The 22,733-nt window shown below is 39.5% G+C and overlaps 1 protein-coding gene across 5 annotated transcripts in view; it reads left to right on the top strand.

Annotated features, from left to right (window-relative positions):
- Positions 1–17,931, top strand: part of PDGFRA (platelet derived growth factor receptor alpha) — a 50,713-nt gene extending 32,782 nt beyond the window's left edge. For all 5 annotated transcript variants that reach the window (XM_020975332.2, XM_020975335.2, XM_078148736.1 and 2 more), the window contains exons 13-23: positions 3,133–3,237; positions 4,259–4,369; positions 4,703–4,856; positions 5,508–5,674; positions 6,898–7,013; positions 7,510–7,632; positions 9,198–9,309; positions 11,517–11,616; positions 11,727–11,832; positions 13,961–14,196; positions 14,860–17,931. In XM_020975332.2, the coding sequence (XP_020830991.1) occupies positions 3,133–3,237; positions 4,259–4,369; positions 4,703–4,856; positions 5,508–5,674; positions 6,898–7,013; positions 7,510–7,632; positions 9,198–9,309; positions 11,517–11,616; positions 11,727–11,832; positions 13,961–14,196; positions 14,860–15,007 (1,478 nt within the window). In that variant the 3' untranslated portion in view covers positions 15,008–17,931. The remainder of the gene's footprint in view (positions 1–3,132; positions 3,238–4,258; positions 4,370–4,702; positions 4,857–5,507; positions 5,675–6,897; positions 7,014–7,509; positions 7,633–9,197; positions 9,310–11,516; positions 11,617–11,726; positions 11,833–13,960; positions 14,197–14,859) is intronic.
- Positions 17,932–22,733: the final 4,802 nt, after the last annotated feature.

The following is a 22,733-nucleotide window of genomic DNA, read 5'->3' as shown; positions in this document are numbered from 1 at the left end:
GTATCACTTTCCTCGCCCTTGCTACAGCTCTAATTGAGAAAGTTGAAAAGTAATGAGAATATGAAAAAATTTAATCTCACAGAAATAAATTGCTGATTGATTGAAATCTGTAGCAAGCCCAGTAACATGGGCAATTGTGCTGATGCCAGTTCAATTAAGCATTGATATGTTGTTGTATTCAAATGATTTACCAACTTAAAACTGCCCTCTACAGAAACCTGGGTTCAAAATCTCATCTATCTCTCTGTCCATCTAAAATCTAGGTTGAATTGGAGCCAATTACTCATCAGTGCTGGAACCACAGCTATTAGAATTGAGGAGGGCCAGTTAGGTGGCAAAAGTGGTCACAGTGTATAGAGCACCAGCCCTTGAGTCAGGAGGAGCTGAGTTCAAATCTGGCTCAGACACATAACACTAGCTGTGTGACTCTGGGCCAGTCACTTAACCCCAATTGCCGTGTCTCCCCCCCAAAAAAAAAAATTGAGGGAATGATTGAAGGTAATGGCTAAGGATAGTACTGTGTCCTGTAAAGGAACCCCTTAGATCCCATTATTCCAAGACAGGCTAGGAGCCAACAGATCACCTTAAGCAATCTGGTTTGGGGGTCATGTCCCTTGTTCATTCTTCTTTGGTTCTATCAATGAGACTAGCTCTGGGGCTTGATAGATGGATATCTCACTACACTCTGCTTTCTTTCTCCCCCACCTCCCATCAGATTTTCTCTGCCAGCCTTAATGTCTCCTGTGTAAAATATCCACCTGACCTCTCCCTTTTAAGTCTCAACTTCCAATGGACCTCAGTAGGGATTTTATTTACAAGAGAAGTAGCATTTATAACATGAAGTAGGAATAGAGTTACTCAAAAGCTCACACATTAGCTGATCAATGAAAACTTGCCAACATTGAACTTCCTAAACTAGTCCAGTCTTTTCTTGCTACCTTATCTTTGCAACTCCATGATCTTTGACATGAAGGTTTCAGGAACCCATAGCTCCTAAACCTCTAAGAACTTCCTTCTCCTAGGAAACTTTGCCCTAGTCCTTGGACCACCCAGCTCACCCTTGATATGTTACAATAGCCTTAGTCAATCTACTTTGGTTAAATAGAACTCTGATTCTCCCTTTTCCTTACTCGATTCTGTCATATGATTATTACCATCACCCTCACAAGGTACAAATCAGCACATAGATTATTGCAGAAAATATGGAACTATTTCATGATCTATTTTCACTTAGTAGATTTTCTACAAAGTTGCCTGATAGACATAAAGTTTAAGAGACTTGCCTAGTGTCAGAGGACTAGTATCAGAGGTCAAATTGTAACCCACATATTTCTGATTGTGAGCAGATTACAATGAATATCCGTTAACAGTTCCCCCAAAGTTTATAAAGAAAATAATTTTTTACACTCTATCAGACAATCTATATTATATTTCTGTGAATTTAAATCTTTGACATCAGTTTAGATGGGGCGGGGGGGGGGAGGTGGACAGATTACTGCCCAAGGGTCAAACCCACATATTTTATGGTCCCTTGAGCCAGGGATAGTTTTTACATTTTAAAATACAGTAGCAGTATAAGCTATAGTTTACTAATGCCTGTCTGAAATAATAAGATATTAGGCTATTAAGTCTGTAAGAATTTACACAGCTACTAGAGAATCGCAAATGCAGATACCACAGTTTTAGGTCCAGTGTATTTTAAAATCTCAATTTATAAACTAAGTACTGTGAAGGATATAAAAAAAGGCAATAAGTATGTGACAGCTCCTGTCCCTCAAGCAGCTAACCACATCACAAATAATTAGAGAACAAGACAGCATATGATAAAGTGCTAATGAGGTAAGATTATTCACATTTATAAACAAGATTCTTTTTACTGGATTCACTTAAATAGCAAGTTCCTTAGGCATTTAAAATGCAAATATATGCATATGTATGTATATATGCACATATGTATGTATGCACACATATGTGTATATATGCACATGCACGTATGTACACACACACACATTAATACAAACACATCTTTATGTAAAGCAAAGTATACCCTGACCAGAAGCCCTCTGCTGCCTGTTTCATCACTGGAAACTTTTCCTGTTAGACTGTAAGCTCTTCCAGGGTATGGAATTCACACTTTCACATTCCTCCATAGTGATTAGTGTGATCCTGTGTACACTGGGAAGTGGGGAGGGAGTGGATGCACGTATTGGGGGAAGTCAAGTGTCTACCTGAAATTGTGCATAAATATTTATTAAAAATAAAAAGGCTTTTCTGGTTTTGTTATAAAAGAAAAAGGTGGAGAAATTTAGATGGAACAGAAAACATGGGTTCTCCGTCATGTGCCTATTGCCAGTGAGGGAATATAATAAGAAATATCACTGTTTTTGTGAAGAAAAGCAGGGGTAGGGAGAACCAAAGGACTTTTTGCAGGATTCACATGGAAGGTACTAGATGAATGAGGAGTAGCTCAGGCCGGTCTATGGAAGCCTGACCCAGGGATAAAGCTGTAACAGGATATTTTCATCTGGAGCAAAAACTGTTCATCAAGGTGGCAGTGGCATGAGTCTGATTGAGCTGAGAGAAGGGACCTGCTGACACTTGCCCCCTTATAGTTTGGGAAGACCTTGCCTTCTGTGAGCGAGGGCATAGCAGTAGGACCTTGGAGCAGTTCCTCTGCATGGTGTTTCAGGCTGGTGATGAGTATTTCATGTAGAAGTGGGAGGTGACATTCACCACAGGGAGCAGAGAGCCTCCTGTCTAGGTCTCAGCATTCTGAGAAGAAGCCCCATTTGTCCCAGCTGGTTACAGCCCGTGGTGCTGTACTGCCATTGGTAATGACTACAGCCTCATTTCTCTCTGCTGTCTTTTTTCTTGCAGATGTTATACGATTAAAGCAATTATTCTAACACCTTTCTCTGAGGTCTCTGTTCTGTTTTTGACATAAGATGTTGGAGGAATATTGGAGGAATAATTATGTTCCCTCACATCACTTACACTTGTGGGAATGTTGAGGGGTAGTAAATAAAGCTAAGGTGATGTGTGTGTGTGTGTGTGTGTGTGTGTGTGTGTGTGTGTGTGTGTGTGTGTGTGTGTGTAACACTTGAGCGAACCAATGATTTATGTTTCCTTTAGGTCGAATCCTGGGCTCAGGTGCATTTGGAAAAGTGGTTGAAGGGACTGCATATGGATTAAGCCGTTCCCAGCCTGTGATGAAGGTGGCAGTGAAAATGCTAAAACGTAAGTGTGGCAACATTTTTTTAAGTTGTACTTTTAGCTCTGCTTGCTTCTGTGATCATGAAATTGATATAAGGAGAATTTCATCATTAAGTCAGTCTATCTGTTGCAGTAATTACTCCAAAACAAGACTTCAGGGGTCTTCCTCACCTGGAGCTTTCTTTCTCCTCTAGCAAATTTACCAACTTTTGGAAGTCCAGTGTTTTATAAAAACAAAAAACCCCACTAATGTTGTACATTTTAGGGAAACTTTTATCACTTTGATTAGATAAGTATATTGCAGTAGCAATAGTATTGGTCAATTGTTACATTAACGATGTGATCATATCTCAGTTGAAAAGGGATTAATTATCCATCCACGTTATGGATTGTCTGAAATTTTCTTTCTTTTCTATTCTCTTTTTTGACATTTCATGACTTGCATTTACCAAGGTGATCAGAGAAAATTGATGAAATGAAATTCAAATACATCAGTTTTTCTTTTTGTCACTGCTCTTGTTAAAAGTTGGGGAAAGATGAAAAGCGTTAATGTTCTCTAGTACCTCAATGGTTCTATGATCTCATCAATTTGCATGTTCCATCTAATAAAGCAGATTGTAATCCATGCTTGTCTGACTTTGCTCTTTGTCCTCCCAAACATTTGCCTCAGGGGAACCACCCTAGGGCATGCTAGGAGCCTGGAATCTTCTTTACATCATTTACAATTTTTAATGTACTTCATTGATTTTGGCTGTCTTTTTCCTACTTTACTTCACCTCCATCAATATCATGAAAAATCAAATGTTGGTTTAAATGGTTTCTCTTTACCATAAAGGTTAGAGATTAGATGCCTAGCTTCCCCTCCCTCCATAGACATCCATAAATTGAACTTCTGTCCACTCCCTCTTTAGACAGAGCATAAATAAAACAGAGGTCATGATGACAGAATTGATGCATTCTTGACTTTAATGGTGTATTATTGACCTTTGGTAAGAAGAGAGGATGTACAGCTCAACCTAAATGATGCAGTTTATTTTTCCAACAGCCACAGCTAGATCCAGTGAAAAACAGGCCCTCATGTCGGAACTGAAGATAATGACTCATCTGGGACCCCACTTAAATATTGTAAATCTTCTAGGAGCGTGTACCAAGTCAGGTAGGCTTGATGATCTGGGAATGAATATTTTGTCTGTGGTATTGAAAGTGATTGAGCATGGCAATCTCCTTCCCGCCTCTCTTCCTCTCCCACCCAGCCTCTCTCTCTCTCTCTCTCTCTCTCTCACACACACACACACACACACACACACACACACCCCATTAATCATGAGTGGGCTGCCTGAGGTTTTATAACATATGCTAAAGTTCATTGTCTTCGAACAGAAACCAGAATGTTGCCTCAAGAGATTACTATTCGATACTTTTATTTTTTGTCCTGGAAATTGTTCCTTGTTGTTAGAGTCGTTCTCAACTTCTTTTTTAATTCTCCTAGGGCCCATTTATATCATCACTGAATACTGCTTCTATGGGGACTTGGTCAACTACCTGCATAAGAACAGAGATAACTTCCTGAGCCACCATCCAGAGAAGACAAAGAAGGAACTAGACATCTTTGGGATGAACTCAGCCGATGAAAGCACAAGGAGGTGAGAGAAGACAGAGTATTAGTTCACCTATTTGTAAGTCTTTCCAAATTGAGAGTATAGATACCATTACTAGGTAATCTTCTATCAACAAAATTTGGACCATGGTGTAACCATGACTGCCACAGCCACTCAGCCTGATTTGAATGACCAGTCTTTCCAGACATGTGCTGATCATGGCATCATATGCGAAGACCTTGACTGGTTTGAATAGAAATGATAGTTAGAAGGATTCTTGGAGTCACTTGACTGTTGCCACTTAGAGACAACTTAAGTTCTGTCAAATGTAGTGTGGCTAAAGGAGGCAAAACAGAGGCTAGTTATAACTTGGGATGTTGAGTTCCATGACTGGCTGTTACTGGGTTTCTTTGCCAGGGACATTTAGTCTCTTTGTGCCCTAGAGTCTATAGTGGTGCCAAGAGAAGTGATTCTCTTTGTAGAAGCAATAGTTACATGACCAGATGTGAAATGCCCTGAAATGCCAAGTGAGAGTTCATTGAGTCCCCTCTGTACTTAAGAACTATCCTCTTAGTGGACATCTGTGTGTATGATTCTAAATGCTGTTTTCAGCAGCAGCATCATAGAGAGTTTTTGTCACAAACTGATCTATTTGAAGGGGAACATTGGATCACACTTGCTTTTATGTTTTTATAGCTATGTCATTTTATCCTTTGAAAACAATGGGGATTATATGGACATGAAGCAAGCTGATACCACACAGTATGTCCCTATGCTGGAAAGAAAACAGGGCTCGAAATATTCAGATATTCAAAGATCGATGTATGACCGACCTGCATCGTACAAGAAGAAATCTGTATCAGGTAAATGGGAAAGGGCCTTTCTGTACTATTTGAATACAGTGTAAATGTTGGCTTTCTGGCCAAATGATCCACCCTGGGTAGGGGTAATGGCAATTATCTTTCATCATTTTATCTTGACTTACCTGGACCTCAGTTTTCTTATTCATTAAAATGGATAATAAAAGTACTGACATACCCCATCGGATTTTGAGCATGATTATTAGATGCACTCAGGATTTTGAGATGTTAAGCTACAATAATAATAACTGCCTTTATATGTTTAAAAGCTTACAAAACACTTTATATGTGTCACTTCATTTGAGCCTCATGTAGATATCCTTATTTGTAAAATTTGCAACACAATATACCCATGTAATATTTTCTATTTCTCGAGCTTCACAGCATTGACTGCTAGATGCCAAATGGTTGAATTTCTAACTCCCTTTTAAAGATTACTCTAGGATAGTTAGAAGCCAGCACTTCCTTTCCTGTGCTCGCCAGGCAGAGCTGGTAGTCTTGGCTCTAAGTGTAAGGAGAACCTGAGTCACTCTAAGTCCTAAGCTAAGTTGGCAGTGACAGCCTGCTTTTATAGAGTTCAGTTAGCCAGCAGAAATCAGTGGATGGCTGGACTCACTCTTCTCTTTCCTGAAAAATTTCAAAAGAAGGATTAGGAACTATTGGCATGGTTCTTCTTCCTTCCTCCTCGAAAATCCTGGGAATATTCCAAGTCACACTGACTGAGAAAAATGGAAAAGTTTCAACCAAACCAAAACAGACTTAACACAGACCTGAGGATTGCTATCGTATCTAAATTGGCATTTGATTTTTTTTTTACAAAATATGGAAAGAAGAAAAGAACCAAATACCATGAAAATAGCACATTTTAATATTTTTCAATAGTTCAATTGTCTTCATAGGGGGCAATTGTATATTTTCTTTCTGTCTTTCTTTTTTTGGTAAGAGTTATTGGGGAGGATTTGATAATCAAGACTGAAGAAGAAATTTGGGAATTGGATAATAAAACATTTGGAGGACATTAACTTAGCCCTTCTTGAGGAGCATTAGACTGACTAGGACTAGGAGACCATGTGGCTAGGAGACATTTTTGTAGTGACTTTCTCTGGGGAGAGGCCCATATTGTGGTCTGAGTGTTCTTTCTATAGGAAGAAAGTCTTCCTTCACTTCTGTTGTTTAGCCTCATGTCATTCAATTAATCCTTAATAGCTTCACTTATTTTACAACAGATCCAGAAGTGAAAAACCTCCTTTCAGATGACAGCTCTGAAGGTCTCAGTCTCTTGGATCTGTTGAGCTTCACCTATCAAGTTGCCCGAGGAATGGAATTTTTGGCTTCAAAAAATGTAAGTGCCTTCAGGAGAACAGGGTACAAAAAATGAGTGTCCAGTCCTGAGATGCGGATAGAGGAGAGCCTTAAGAAATGTGTCTTTGGGGGAAGGGGAAAGAGAATCCAGGTAAAAGTAGCTACTTTTTTCTTTCCTATAGAGAGAAAGTACTGCACAGATCAAAGTGCAGGTAGAAAGAGAATTCCTGCTATGTATAATACCCATTTATATAGCTATCTCATTCCCTTTGATGTCAGTCTCTATGATGAAAACCATGGTAGATTGAGCCATTTATATAGCTATCTCATTCCCTTTGATGTCAGTCTCTATGATGAAAACCATGGTAGATTGAGGGTACCTTCTTATGAATGGTCAGCCTTTCTCTGACAGTCATTAGAAAAGTGGATAGTTTTTTGTTTAAGTTAGGGTCATGGTTAGGATTGGGTAGAAAGTAGTAAAGTTCTCAGCTCATTGCATGAACCAGCCATTTAATGGTGCATCTGTCTCTACACAGTGTGTTCATCGTGACCTGGCTGCTCGCAATGTGCTTCTGGCTCAAGGGAAAATTGTGAAGATCTGTGACTTTGGCCTGGCCAGAGACATCATGCATGATTCCAACTATGTGTCCAAGGGCAGTGTAAGTATCTGGCCCATTCAGTTGGCTTTTCCCTTTCTTTAGAAATTGCTAGAATACAGATCCTAGCTTTTCAGGGAAATTAAAGATAATATTTCATATTGGGAATGGAGTTCCATTGGGTACAGCAGAAAGAGTGGACTAAGGCATGACTTTATGCCATGCTCTGGTCATTTCTGTCATGTTAATGTGTTGCTTCAGTCTCTGTAGTTAAGTTGGCTCTATGGCAATTCACATGGACTGTTGTATGTAAAAAAAAAAACATGGATGGCGCATGCCATTTTGTTTCTGTAGCCATACACTATCTATTCAGATAGAATAGAGAAAGTCCTTGGCTAAAATATATGCCTTTCAAATTAATTCTTTTTGAAGAGGAGTTAACATGATATATTGGAAAAAGTACTGAGCTGGATGTCAAAAGTTCTGAGTTTTCATCATAAATGTGTAATAATATGTAACCTTGGGCATACCAATTTCCCTGTCTGGGTCTGTTTCTAGATGATTTCTGAGCTCCCCTCCAATTCTAGATAATATCTTTTAGGGTTAGGGTATGTCTGGAGAGACCACAGAACATTTGGTTCAATGATTCAACATAATTTGATTTTTGTGGTAGAATATAGTCTGGAATCTACAGTTTCAGCTTTGATCTTGGATAAATCACTTGACTTTTCTGAGGTTTCTATTCTTCTTGTGAGCCAATAAAAATAGTAATCTATATCATTAACTCCTAGTAATATCCGTGAGTACTAATGAGACTACATAGAAACTTTGTCCTTATTCGGATCCATGCAGTCACCCCCTACAATTGGGTTAAGTTCTTATGTTACCAAGGGTCCTCAATGCAAATTGACCTTTGATGTTTTCCCTGACCCTTCTCTAAAAGTATAAAAGTAAGCCCAGCATGTGGATGCACACCTATAACCTCTGCTGCCATGAGGCTGAGGCAGGTGGCTCTCTTGAGCTCAGAGTTCTGAGCTGCAGTGGGTTAAATCAGTTGGCTGCCATCTACCCAAAAGTCACTGGGTAAATTACCAGTTGCTCAGTTTTCTCAATTGAAGAACAGAAAAGTACCCATTTTAGGCTCAAATCTGCTAGTGGGGATTTTGCTTCTTTGGAGAATGGGGTTGAGGGTGGGAGTGGATATAGGATATCATATAAAACATCAAACTATTTTTTATGTTTGATCATTTTTGCAGAACTTTTTTTCTATTTCATATAAAAGTTCTTTATTATAAGAGATGACTTTCTGGGAGGATGAAGGGGGAGGAATATGTAGTTGTCAAAGCAAAAAAAAACCCCAACAATTTTTAAAAAGAGAGAGAATGAAAATTGGATGTTAAGTAGTCCTGGAGACGAATTCTTTGCAGCAGAAAGCACATTTCTCAGAGTTCTAACTGGTTACAGAACAAGGATTATTATAAAAAGTCTCCAAGTACCCAGAAAAGAAGAAATCTTGTTTTTGTTATTGTCCTTCATCTTCATCTCTGGTAGTAAAAACATGGTCATGTGCTTTTTTTTTTAAAAAAAAACATGTATATATCTCTTTGCCTTGCCTTCCTTTGATGCAGACTTTTCTCCCAGTGAAGTGGATGGCTCCTGAAAGTATCTTTGACAATCTGTATACCACGCTGAGCGACGTCTGGTCTTATGGCATCCTGCTGTGGGAGATTTTCTCCCTTGGTATGTGCCTGAAACGACTCATTAATGAACTTGTAATTCCAACTAGTCCTTCCGTCCTTGAGGCAGTTCAGCAGGAGAGTATCAGGGTGTTACAAATACAAGATGGGCAATCATGATAAATTGGAGCAAAGGTTGTCATCTGAAGCCCTTTCCTAAGGAGTGGGTCCAGGCTTCATGTAGATGAGAAAAAAGAAGCAAGTTGCTCCTCAGAACACCCCTCAGACCACTAAGACACTACATAGTTAGTGCTACTAGGTTCCACATTCCTGCACACCATGTTCCTGAGAGAGACACCTAACCAGATGGTAGGAGAATGTTCTTAGTAATAATATGTGGAAAGGTATCCCCACTTTTTGCCTAATTTCCCCCCTCTTGTGGTACACGCTAGGAAACTATCTACTCTACTCTCCTACTAGTCACACCCCTGACCGTATCTATTCAGTTACCATTTTGCTGTTGACTTTTGAGTTGAGTGGGGCTCTCATGGGGACAGCTGTCTCTTTCTTTCTTTGTAGGAGACTGATACAGCACTAGAACTGGAAAGGCACCTTAGAGGTCACCCACTTCAGTCTTCTCATTTTATAGATGAGGAAATAGTTCCAGGGAGTGCCTATGGTCACCCAGTGAGTGACAGATAATAGGATTAGACCCTAGGTCTTTTGACAACTTGCCAACTGTGGAACATCAGGGGATAGGAGAGTGGAAGGTTTTGATTCACTTTCCTCTTCAACATTTTGTGGTAAATACTTCTTAGTCAGTAGATATGGAATTTCTGTCATGAGCCCAGTATCTACTCGGTACCATGTTATTGTCACGTTCCTTGACCTCAAAGAGGTACAATTTAGATAAGATTAAGCCACATGAAAGAAATGTGGAACAGGCCAGTGCACTCGATGGTACTGATACAATAAACATTAAGTACTTACTGTGTCTTTGGACTGTGTTCAGTGCTCAGGTTACAAAAGACAGAAATGAAACAGTTTTTGTCCTCAAGAGCTTAATTTCTGCTATTGATTAAAAATGAGGGTGTTATTCAAAAAATGAAGGAATGGCTGAAGGCTAGAATAGTCAGTCATGGACCATTTGAATTGGGCCTTGAAAGGTGAGTGGCATAAAAATGTAGGAATTCTCACAGATTCCCATGTTATTCTAATAGAATGGTGAAAGTTAGCTTTCTCTTCCCTCAGTTACCCAAATTACCCTACTTCTCCTCTAACATAATGCATGGTAGTATCTAACAATGCCAGTTTATCTTGGACAACCTGGGTAGTGCAGCTTCTGGCTGTGTCTACTGATGAAAGCAGAGAATTGAGGCAGGATGGAAACCATTCAAGGCTTAAATCCTACTTTCTTTAATTACCTGAAAATTTTAGGTGAAAATTTTTTTTCCTCCTTATTCAAATTATTTTTTTAGTTCTCCATTTGATTCTACAAATGTAAACCAAATAATATATCATGTTGGGATACCTTTCAAAATGATTATCATTAGAACACTTTTCTTGAAGATGTGATTTTTTTGCCTTTGGCCTTTTAGGGTTTAAGGGTTACTTGAGTCAGTCATTTCAGAGTTACAAAGTAGGCATGAGTAACCACATGGACTGATAGCTAGATAGTGTCAGAACTCTGTCCACACCAACACAAATAAGATTGAGAGGAGCCAACAAACTGGAGGCCTCTCAGTTTCTTTCTTACTCCTTCTTTCCCTTCTGAAAGGTCAAAGGAAAATTCACATATTATTTTTCTCCCTTTCCTTACATACCTAGTATGTGAGCCATCATCAGGTCTTGTGGGATCAAACCTAGACATCAATGACATTCCCAAAGGGCTCATGCCAAGCCCAAACAGGAACATCATTTGATTTACTGTTCACTCAGTCTGCAGCTGCTTATGACACTTTTAGGACCATTCTCATTGGCCAGATCTCTAAAACCATTTTCTTCTTTCTGTTGTTTCCGTAACAAGTGAGCTATTTATTTAGCTAAGTGCTAAGTTATGCTACAGGGGCACATTACTTTAATTAGGATTTTTTGAAGTGGAAATTTGACTTAATTCCACGTAGCTTGGAATATGATCAGTTTTGTTCCCAGTATAGACCCAGCATCACCAGTGTGATTTATTGTGTAAGCACCACTGTTTCCTACAATGCTTAAATTAATACCTCACATCCTTGTTTGGTAATGTTATTTTGGGGATGTTTTTGTGTTTAGGAGGCACACCCTACCCTGGAATGATGGTGGATTCTACTTTCTATAATAAAATCAAAAGTGGATACCGGATGGCCAAACCCGACCATGCCACCAGTGAAGTGTAAGCTTTCTCTGAATCTGTGGTTGGGTGTCTCTTCTTGCTTGTGGTGCTGCAGCTGGGGTGGGGACTGGCTCTGTTCCTTCTCACACTGGATTCCATTCCCTCTTCAGATATGAGATCATGGTGAAGTGCTGGAACAGCGAGCCAGAGAAGAGACCATCCTTTTACCACCTGAGTGAGATTGTGGAAAATCTGCTGCCTGGGCAGTATAAGAAGGTTCGTCTCTCAGCAATCTGGGAAGGCTGTGAGTGGGTCTCCTTGGGGATTGGGGAAGGAGGGAAATTCAAGCAAGCATAATGATAACCGACATTTTATAATGGGTTAAGGTTTGTAAAGCACCTCAGGTATATTATTTCACTTGGCTTTCCCAACCACAGTGGGAAGAGGGCTAAGTATAGAGTCATAGAACCTGGCTTTAAAACACTTGTAACCTTGGGAAAATTCCTTAACCTCTAAGGGCTTTTGTTCCCTCATATGAAAATAAGGGGGTTTCAATAGATGACTTCTTTAAAAAGTCCCTTCCAACTATAGACACTTGATCTTTTGAAGTAAGTACTATAGGTATTATTGTCCCTATTTGATTTATAAGGAAACCAAGGCTCGGTGACTCGTCCATGGTCATACAACTAGCAAGTATCTGAGGTAGATTGAACTCAGCTCTTCCTGACTCCAAGGCCAGTTTTATAATCACTACACTGTGTTGCATCACATTTTTAAAGCATCTGTTATGTATAAAGTTTGAAAGGGCAGAAGAGAAAAGCTGGCAGAAAGCTAGGGGCAAATCCAGTGATGCAGCTTCCCTTGGGATGACACTAGAATAAAAGAATCTTTTCAAAATGGTGGAAAGGGAAGAGGCTTCTGGCTTCAGAGGATGGTCCTCAGGTCTCAGGTGGAAATGCTTAGCCCAAGTCTTCTGCTGAAGGCAGAACTTCCCATTTCCAGTGGGACTCCTCTTCCATCTTTTTTCCTTTTGTTAGCAACACCTGTAAATACTTTATGCCCCAGATGTTTGAGTATTTGAAATGACAGTGTGGTTAGCTATCTCAGGGCAGACACACTTCATTAAACTGCTAAGTTGAATCCACTTAAATCCACGAAAACTGGTTTTTACCAAATGCCTTGGAGGAATACTTGTCTGTGGCTTGCTGTTACCACAGATGATTCTCTGTAGTATAGGCAGCTTTGTCCAAAGTAACAAGTGCAAATTTCAAGGAATAGTATGACATGCCACTTATATGAAAGAAATAACTCTCTTCATGAGTGCTGAGGAAGAATACAGAAATACTTATTCACTCAGCTCCCAAATATTTAGTTTCATTATCCAGCTTTTGGATTCTTCATACTCATTGTCCTTTACCCCAGTTTTCTAGACATTCATGGACTGAAAATTACAGATGCTTTTAAACAAATGCTTTTGCTATGCATTGGAGGATGATTAGGGGAACTAGAAAGGGAAGAACCTGGGACAGGTCTGTACTACTATCGGCTATTAGCTCAACTAGAACTATGATGAGGTCAGAGTTTGAAACTGTGGTCCAGAATGAGCCTTACTTAGCCAGAGAGTCTGGGAGCATTTCCTGGTGGAGTTCTATTTCTGACATCGATGAAATTTTAGGATTGATTGCCAGGAGGAGGATTCTGGAGGAGCTAAGAGTATTAGGAACTGCCATCACTTTTCCTTTCTATTGGGAATTTCCAAGAGTCATGGAGAGGAGTGAGGGTACCATTGTCTTGGTAGAGGTCATTTGCCCTATAACATTAGGGGCCCTCGAAAGCCACAAGAAGAGAAGTGAGGGTGTGGTGGCAGCCAGTCTTCAAGATCTACCAATTGAAGTGTCATGATCCAGTAGAAGGGAGTCTTTTTTTTTTCTTTCTAGACTATACATTTTGGGTGCCTTGTTTCTTTGTGATCTATAATCTCCTGTGTCGTTAGCCTTTGGTTCTACCTTATGAATTATCAGGAAGTAAGGAGAGTGACAAATGAATCTGAAAGATTGTTCTAAGTTTATTCATTCTTTATTTCTATCTGGCTCTGTGGTACAGTGGGTAGGACGCTGGGCCTGGAGTTAGGAAGACCTGACTCCAAATCTGGCCTTTGATACTTCCTAGCTGGGTGACCCTGAGCAAGTCACTTAATCTCTGGTTGCCTGTTTCCTCAACTATAAAATGGGAATTACTTAATTTATAAGGTTTTTCTGAGGATCAAATGACAATTTCTAAGTGCATAGCCGGGTGCCTCTTGCATAGTAGGTGCTTCATAAATGAAGGTTTCCTTCCCTCCTTGCTCTCTCTTTCTGCAATTAGGCCAGCAGCATGTGATTAATGTTAAAATTGATATTTGCAGAGTTATGAGAAAATCCACTTGGACTTTTTGAAGAGTGACCATCCTGCTGTTGCTCGCATGAGAGTCGAGTGTGATAACGCTTACATTGGTGTCACCTACAAAAATGAAGACAAGTTAAAGGACTGGGAAGGCACCTATGACGAACAGAGGTTGAGTGCTGACAGTGGCTATATCATCCCTCTGCCTGACATTGACCCTATCCCTGAAGATGACCTAGGCAAGAGAAACAGACACAGGTAGGTGGCATCCATGGACTATGTTATTATGTGATGGGGGATTTTGAGCTGAGGAGGATGGAGGAAGACAGAAAGGCTGTTTGTTCCAGCTCATTCATTTTACAGATGAAGAAATTGAGGCCCAGAGAAAGGAAGTGATTTGTCCAGTATCATATTCCATACAGCTAACTGCCTAGAGATTGATGGTCTTTGTTTCCAGCTTGATTATTATTGGTTTGGGGGAGGGAGGTATTGGTAAGTCAGGGATATGCAACACATATGCAGTGACTCTCCCTTCTCTAGATACCCTTCTTCCTTTGGGGTATGTCAATGCTCATTTTCATTTCTACAAGAGCTAAGCGGTTGGAGTTGGGTAGTTGTAGAATTTACTGAAATGGATCCATCACCATGGCAACTTGTTTAACACCATGAAGAAAAGTTTAGGAAGATAAGAGGTAAAAAGAATGTACAAAATGACTTTGGAGATTGCTTTTCAATTTCATTTAATTTGTGTAATCCCAATTAATTATTAGCAGTTTGCTAATGCTTTCTGATAAAAGCAAATCCAACTGGGAAGCCAGTGTAGTATTAACAAATCCTAGAAGGGCATATCTTATGTAACTATAACCCAGCAGGTTTAACTGTGAGCCTCAGTTTCCCTTCTTTTTTCTTGCTCTTCCCCAGTTCCCAGACATCTGAGGAAAGTGCCATTGAGACAGGTTCCAGCAGCTCCACCTTCATCAAGAGAGAGGATGAAACCATTGAGGACATCGACATGATGGATGACATTGGGATAGACTCCTCAGACCTGGTTGAAGACAGCTTCCTGTAATGGTCAAGCATGTAGTGGATGTATTCCATTTCTGGAAAGAAAAATACTCACCATTCGGTCTAAAGACTGAACACCCTTCAGAAAACCACTTTATTGCAATGCAAATGATGCAAAGAGATTTCATTTTTTAAAGAGAATCTCCCAGTCAAAGGCCCAGGGACCATCCTGAATACGAATGAGTGAGATATGTTGGAATGGACCATTTTCGTGTTGCTCCTTGCAATACTTCTGTAGCATCTCAGTATTGATTGCAGAGTTTTTTCTTTTTTCCAGATGGATGGACAAAAGGAAAGGCAGTACAAGACCAACTTTGTGCTTCAAGGGCATTGATGACTCTGATGAACAGAATTTTCATTGCATCTAACGCCATCCTGTAATTATGTAAATAAATATCTGAGGATGTGTTTAGATTTGTATTGAATATATTCTCTGGACTTCAGAAGAGACCACTTAAAAACATTTGTGTACTTCCCCCTTGACAACATCCTGTGTCAGCTGCTGTTGGGCTACCGTGGAAGTATGTGCAAAACCACTTTTGAAACTTCAAGGATACTGGTACTATAGCATGTTACCTTTTTTTTTAGTGTTGAATAATAAAAGAAGAAAGATAACCATTAACAAACCTTCTTTTGATAGAATTGGGCTGTTTAGAAGCCTAACAAGTCTTACGTATTGCTAACTACATTAATAATATGACTACTGTCATCAGTAATTCTTAATGTGTCATTTAGAACACATTTCCCTTCAGACAAAGCACAATTTGGAAACATCAACACAAATCCAACAATGAAGATCAGCTGTACTAAACAGGTAATGAAGTTACTGAGTTGGGGCATTTATATTGAATAACCTTTGGCTATATAAGATGATAATAGCAGTAGCAGATTAAAGTTAGTTGAACATAGAAGAAAAAAAACCATGTAGCATCACCCAGGCAGTTCCAAGTTCTGGGTTTTTGTTCTTTGTAAAATCATGTACTGAAGAGATTGTCTAATCAATTGTACTAAAAAAAAAATAACTCCCCTTGAAGTAATGAAACTTAGAAAGCCGTAAATGTTCCACCTATGTAAATGGACAAGTCTATGCTTGGCCAGGCTTCTCATGGAACATACTATCATCAGTAACAAGGAGGATTCATGGCTGTTGTCATTATGTAATTCCCAGAATCAAAATGTTTAATCAGAAGAAACCTTAAAACCCTGAATTGAACTGGAAACAATCTAAAACTCCTCAGCCTTCTAGATAGCATTGCTGGTTGGGGAACTGTGTGGTATGCATCAGATTATAGGAAGTTGATTTAAGGTTAAATGTGAGCTCCTTTAGGGCAGAGACAGAGTTTTTTGGTGTGTGTGTGTGTGTGTGTGTGTGTGTGTGTGTGTGTGGGTGGGTGTGTGTGTGTGTGTGTGTGTGTGGGTGTGTGTGTATCCCCACTGCCTAGCACAATGCATTGCACATAGTAGATGCTTAATAAATGTTAAATTAAACTGAATTGAGGAATAGGAGAAAAAAGCAACCTGCAATTTGGAGTTAGACTAGCTGCCTTTGAAAGTTTTTAGTTTCACATTAACCAAATCATACCACATACCTGGCAAGTTGGTCTCCTTTGTATAGTTCTTCTATATTAGCTGATACCAAGAAAGCTAACTTTTAGGTTTTTTTTTTTTCTGGAGCTTCCAGTGGTATATTTACTTCTTCCTTCTACAGCAGTTACTGTGATTAGGCCTTGGGTTCAAAAAAAAGTGGGTAAAATGAAGCCATTCATGCAATCCTATTCAACATTTTAAATAGGATGGTTTGTTTTATTTTTTTTAAGGCATTTTGGAATAAGTAGCCTCATTTTTTTTTGTTACATGGTCAATCTGTTTAAACTATTTGAACCAGTTGTCTTTAAAATATCTTTTAATGGCTGACACCGTATGAATGAAACATGGCCTGTGGTGATCTGGTGGGAAGATGTGTAAGCAACAACTAGGTTGCTGGTTGGTGTGTACTCAGCATCAGCCCTTCCTTTCATGGGTGCTCTTCCTAGCTTGAAGCCTGAGCCCACAGAGGCCTGTTAAAAAGGACAAAGTAACTGGAGTTTCTAGAACAACCAGTCTGACTTGAAATGCATTTGTGTTTCCAGAATCACAGTTTAAGCCTTCTCTGTTTATCAACCAATCACTCATTCTCATGTAGCCTTCTTCCATTGATGCTTTTTTGTTTTTTGCTCTGTACCTACAGTCGTGTCTCTTGGCAAAATGTACTGAGCTCTTGGACCACTGGCTCCCAGTCCCATTTGTCAAAAGCTTAGCCACAGGGCTACAATTTCCAATTTGTGGCTTGGAACAATATTTTGTTGTGTGTGTTTTCAGTGTATTGCACGTTTGTTTGTATGTTTGTTTTTTATGGCTTCCTTGTGAGAAGCCACCAGAAGGAAAATCGCCAATCCTACCAGCTCTCCGTTTGTATGATGACAATCAAAAGCTAGCCTAAGAAATGCGACTTGTGAGTTTTTAATGGTCAATGATTTCCTTACAATGTGGTCTGACAACTTGTACAAAATGGTCCTGTTTTGTGAAGAGGGACGTAAGATAAGGTGATGTTATACATCCATATGTATATATGTATTTCTATGTAGACGGAGAATACTGCCAAAACATTTATGACAAGCTGTATCACTGCCTTTGTTTATATTTTTTGACTGTGATATACCCCACAGGCACGTTAACTGTTGCACTTTTGAATGTCCGAAAATTATATTTTAGAATAATAAAAAAAAGTGTTTCCAAAACAATGGTGTGGTGTATTATGTGAGGAGGGCAAACTTGATTGGGAGAGACTACCAGTATAAGATGCAATATAAATGTCCCATTTTTATTTTGTTTTAAAATGTATAAATTCAGATCTTTATATTTCAATAAATGATATGTAATTTAAAGCTATTGTGAAAGTCTAGCTTCATTTTTCTAAAGCAAGTTACATTAATTGCAAAGTAACATGTTAAACTTTGGAGGCAGTGGGATTTTTCAGATTGGGTGCTGGGCTTAGAGTCAGGAATCAATAAGCATTTATTAAGTGCCCACTGTGTACCAGGCACTATGCTAGGTACAATGAATGAAATAGTTTGTATTTGAATATGTATTGAATTCGTATTGAATAATTCGTATTGTCCTGACAAGGAGACCTGGGTTCAAACCCCACCTCTCACATTTATTAGCTATGATCTCTAGCCAAGTCACTTCATGTCTACGCCCAGGACTTGTAGATGACTGATCCATCCCCTTTTGCATATCTTAATGCTACTGGTGAAAAATAAGCTCAGTTTTAACTAGGCCCTGAAATTGTTTTCTTAACAATTGAACAGAAAACTCTTCATTTAGTTCCTAAAAATTCTTTAGGGATTAAGTGATTAAAAACCATAAAGATTTTTCTCTCAGCCTAGAGTTTCAAGTTTCTGATATTTGGGGGTGGTCTCTGAACCATCTCCTGTGAATTGAGATGGTTTTCTAAAGGATAAGAGTTTGGCCCAAAGATCATATGCAACTTAGCTTTCTAAGAAGAGTCCCTCATCTCAGTGAAAACTCCATTTCAGGCACCTTTTTATGGATATCGAAACCTTAGAAATAACTTACTATCATAAGTGAGCAGAACTGGTACAGTGGAAAGAATATTGAACTTGGGAGTCAAGACTTGGAGCTTAGGGTTGGAATCCCAGCTCCACCGGATATTATCACTATAGACAACTCACTACCTCTATAAAACAGGGACAGTAGTTGGATGACCTACCTACCTCAGAACTGTGAGCAAAGAGCTCTATAAATCTTGAAGTGCTATATAAATCTGAATTATATGAAATTCTTGATTACTTATGAGATTTTTTGTTTTACACTTAGGGCATCTCTCCTGAGGCAGGAGCCACAGCTGACCAAGGAGATGATTATGTGAATATCTAGACATAGGAATCTGGGTGTCCTACAATATTCCAAAATCAAATAACAAATGACTTGGATTGTATGGGTTTTTTAAATGACACATGCATCATCTGACTAACTACACCTGTGACTAAATGAGACGTGACCGTATTGTTCAAGTCCAAAAGCTCTTCTGCAAATAGAACAAATGGCTTGTGAGTCAAATCTGGTCATTTACAATGAGGGTGATCCCCACAGTAGAAGTCTGCTCACACAGCAGACGAGGTAGTTAGGAGACCTGTAAAGAAGCCTCATTGGCCTATTACAAACAGAAATAATAGCTCGTTTCCATTCATAGGATAGAGCTGGAAGGTACCTTTGAGGACCTCTAGTCTAACCCCCTTACAGGTGAGGAAGTGAGACCCAGAGAAATCAGGTGCCTTACCTGAGGTCCCCCAGGGAGTAAATGACGTACTCTGACTAAGGCTCTCTTGACTGTGAACCTTGCTTTCTTCCTACTCAATCACTACTGAATGAGCTTAAGCTTCCAGCAACTTAGTTTTCCAGGAGTTTTCAGTGAGATTCTTTTGGCTGAATCCAGATGCTTATCTGCTCCTCTTCGGCTGATGCTTTGGTAACATGTGTTTTCCAATACGTTGGTCTCAATACCTCAAGCTTTTGTACTTCATTTAATGTCCTCAGAGAGTTTTCACATCTATTAACACATTAAATCCTTCAAGAGAGGTGGAGAAGGTCTTTTATAGGTGAAGAAACTGGGGCATAGATATCTTAAGTCAGCTGCCACCAAGAGTACTAGTAATAGAAGTGGATTAGAACCTATATCCTTTGACTGAGAACTGTAATTGATAATTTTAGCTCCTGTGGCAAACGGGGAGGAAAGAGACCATTGGGAGGGTAACACCTTGGGCCTCAGAAAACAAAGTTCTGGGACACTGTTGGTGTGGGGGAAATCTCAGAACATCCTAGGACCACTGCTGGGAAGGCCACTAGAAGGACAGTGAGACAGAGCCTCACACACTCAGGTGCAATCATGGGGGAGGAAGGGAGAATCCATTCCCTAGACCAAGTGTTCTTAACCTCTTTGGGGTCATAGATCTTTTTGGCAGTCTGGTGAAGTCTGTAGACCCATTCTCAGGATTGAAGGAAATGAGAGTTTAGAGTTTAGAGAAAATAAAGATGTTACTTTCTCCCATGAAATCTATCTATGCATCCATTGGATGACAAGTTAAGAACTTCTGCCTTCAAGAGTGTGACCTTTGTCACTATAGTGCTGTCTGTGATCTCCAAATTCTTCAGACTCCAGCTTCCAGAAGTTGAGAGGCAGAGCAATGGGCAAGGGGGGAGAGATGGTGGGGATTTTGGTGGCACCAAGTAGCCAGAACATGCCTGCTGTGTGATTAGTTGGCCACTGGCCTGGGAGAGCAACTTGTGGATTGACGATGGTGGTTCTGGGTAAGAGTGAGGGAGGAACTGGTTGCCGCCTAGTTATTGCTTAGTGCCGATGCCTAATCTAGTAAATGACTTGTCTACGGTCACGCAGCTAGTTGTGCACCTGAGGCGTGATTAGAACCCAGGGCTTCTTGATTCCACATTCTGCTTTCTATCCATTAAGGGCTATAATGACACATGTTGCTCAAAAGGAAGTTGCTTTCCTTATAGATTTATTCCCAAAGGAGGAAGCAACGGGCCAGTCTGCCTGAAGAGGAACGATTCAACATCTCTGTAAATGAGAACCTTTTCTTTTCAGAATAATGATAACAATAGTCACAATCACAGGCTTTATTACTTTAATAGCTGTATGCTCCTTAAAGTACAGCTCAAGGAAATGGCTTAAAATATGTGAACTCATCACAAGCCAGACAGTTTTCCCCAGGATAATCAGGGTAATAGAAATGCTTCATCTCATTCACCCAAGATAAAATCCAGCCCCAAATCCAGCCACATTGTTACAGCAAAATTAATATACTGTGTTCATAATGGATACATTTATTTTTTTTCTACAAACGCAGTATATGTGAAAATACATATGTGGTCTTAATTAGCAAACTATAACATTCTGTTCTACCCATAAATAGCACCCATGCACTGATGAATAATGAATACATTATCCAAAATGTATTCCTAAATTGATAATGTTTCTGTCACCAATGGTTTCGCTTGCAGATAAAGTTGATAGAGATATTAAGGATACGTGGTCTCACATGGCACGGGGAGCCTATTTGCTCCATGTTTCTGGTTTGTGGGCTAATTGGACTTTTTAAAAGATTTGCCACATTATCCTAGCAGATGGTATTTTGCTATATCATTATTCATGGATATTAATGACTTCCCTCTGCAGCATGTGGATGCTGTCTATTTTGAATTTCATTACATTCCATGCCGACTGCTCCAAGTAGAATTGGTTCCAGAATTCTGTCTGGTGCCTAGGCTGAGAATTGGCTGCTCGGTCAAGTGTTATACGTCTGCATTAATTAACTCTTTAAGGGGGGAGGAGCTTCCTTTTTTATTTGTCTTAGGTGCTATCCTGGTTGAATAATGTACTCTGTAAATTTCATTAAGTTAGGTAAACCTGCCTGTGGTCTTCGTTGATATGCCAGTAATCGCCAGGATGTAACACTTAACTATTCATCTGTGCTCTTTTTCTCCTTGGCTTGTTTGTGGTATTCTGGTTGATACTGGGAGGATGGGGAGTCCACTCTAGGTAAAAAACATAAGTGTAATATGTAGTGATTTAGTCAGAGAAATATTTGATTGCTCAACAAAAACAAAAATGACTTTTCCACGGTCTCCCATGTCTTTGGAATGCTTAATAGGCTATAGGAAGGATCCTTCTGGTCAACCAGTCACCTGAAGCTGGAACCAGCACTCCATAGCACAGGTCAAGAACAGATAGTTGTGGAAATTAGAGGCACCTTGTCGTCCTCTCCCTCAACCTACCTCCTTACAACCAACCAAAGCAAAAAGTATTAAAAGAGAATGTAAACTTTCTCTGAAGTAACTGGGAAACTTTCTGATTAAGCTAGGATTTTGTGTAAGCAGAGAAAAGAAGGTAGTGAAAACCTAATGGAAAGAAAGTTGGGCAGTATCCCTTCTGCCCTCATTTAGAAGTGAGGATGCTTAGAGGGGGCTTGGCCTTGGCCATCTGAAAGTGCCATACTTGTTCCTGATTCTGTAGGCATACTCACAGAGCAGTCTTCAGATCTGTGGTTTGGTGTTCTGAGATGAAATCTGGATTATGGAAACTTGGCACAAACTGTAAGTCCTTATCCAATTGCCAGCCTATTTCTCACTACAAAAGTAGTAAAGATTAAATAGGTGGGACTAGTTTGCTCGAGTGACATAATCTGAAATTCTGGGGCTTCAAGCAAAATTTTGCAAAGGTCTTTTTGCTGTTTCAGTCCATAGTTATCAAAACTACTCTCAATAATTACCTGGAAGATGAAGTGGGCTTGTGGGATTTTTTTTTTTAAGTTTTATTGTTGGTTTTGTTTTTACTTCACAATTCTTTCCCAGTATAATCCACCACCCCAACTGAATTCTATCTTGCAAGACTGAAAACACGGTTAAATACCACCAACCAACACAGTGGCTATATGTGACTATGTAAGCAATATGCCATACCAGTAATCCCCTACTCCTCTGCTAAGAGAAGGGAGGTGTGTTTTATCACCTGGTCATTAGCGGTTTTTTAAAAATTTTACCTGTTATTTTTTAAAATAAATTTTTATTGATATCTTGGGGTATTTTTGTCACCTGCATTTCCTGTAATATTCCTATCCCTCACTCTCAGAAAACTGTCCCTTATAATAAGG

The sequence above is a fragment of the Phascolarctos cinereus genome, unplaced genomic scaffold (genome assembly GCF_003287225.1).
Source record: "Phascolarctos cinereus isolate Bilbo 61053 unplaced genomic scaffold, phaCin_HiC Scaffold_9;HRSCAF=440, whole genome shotgun sequence".
Lineage (NCBI taxonomy): Eukaryota > Metazoa > Chordata > Mammalia > Diprotodontia > Phascolarctidae > Phascolarctos > Phascolarctos cinereus.
Note: the sequence above shows the minus strand (reverse complement) of the source record. Positions and strands in the feature narration are given on the sequence as shown.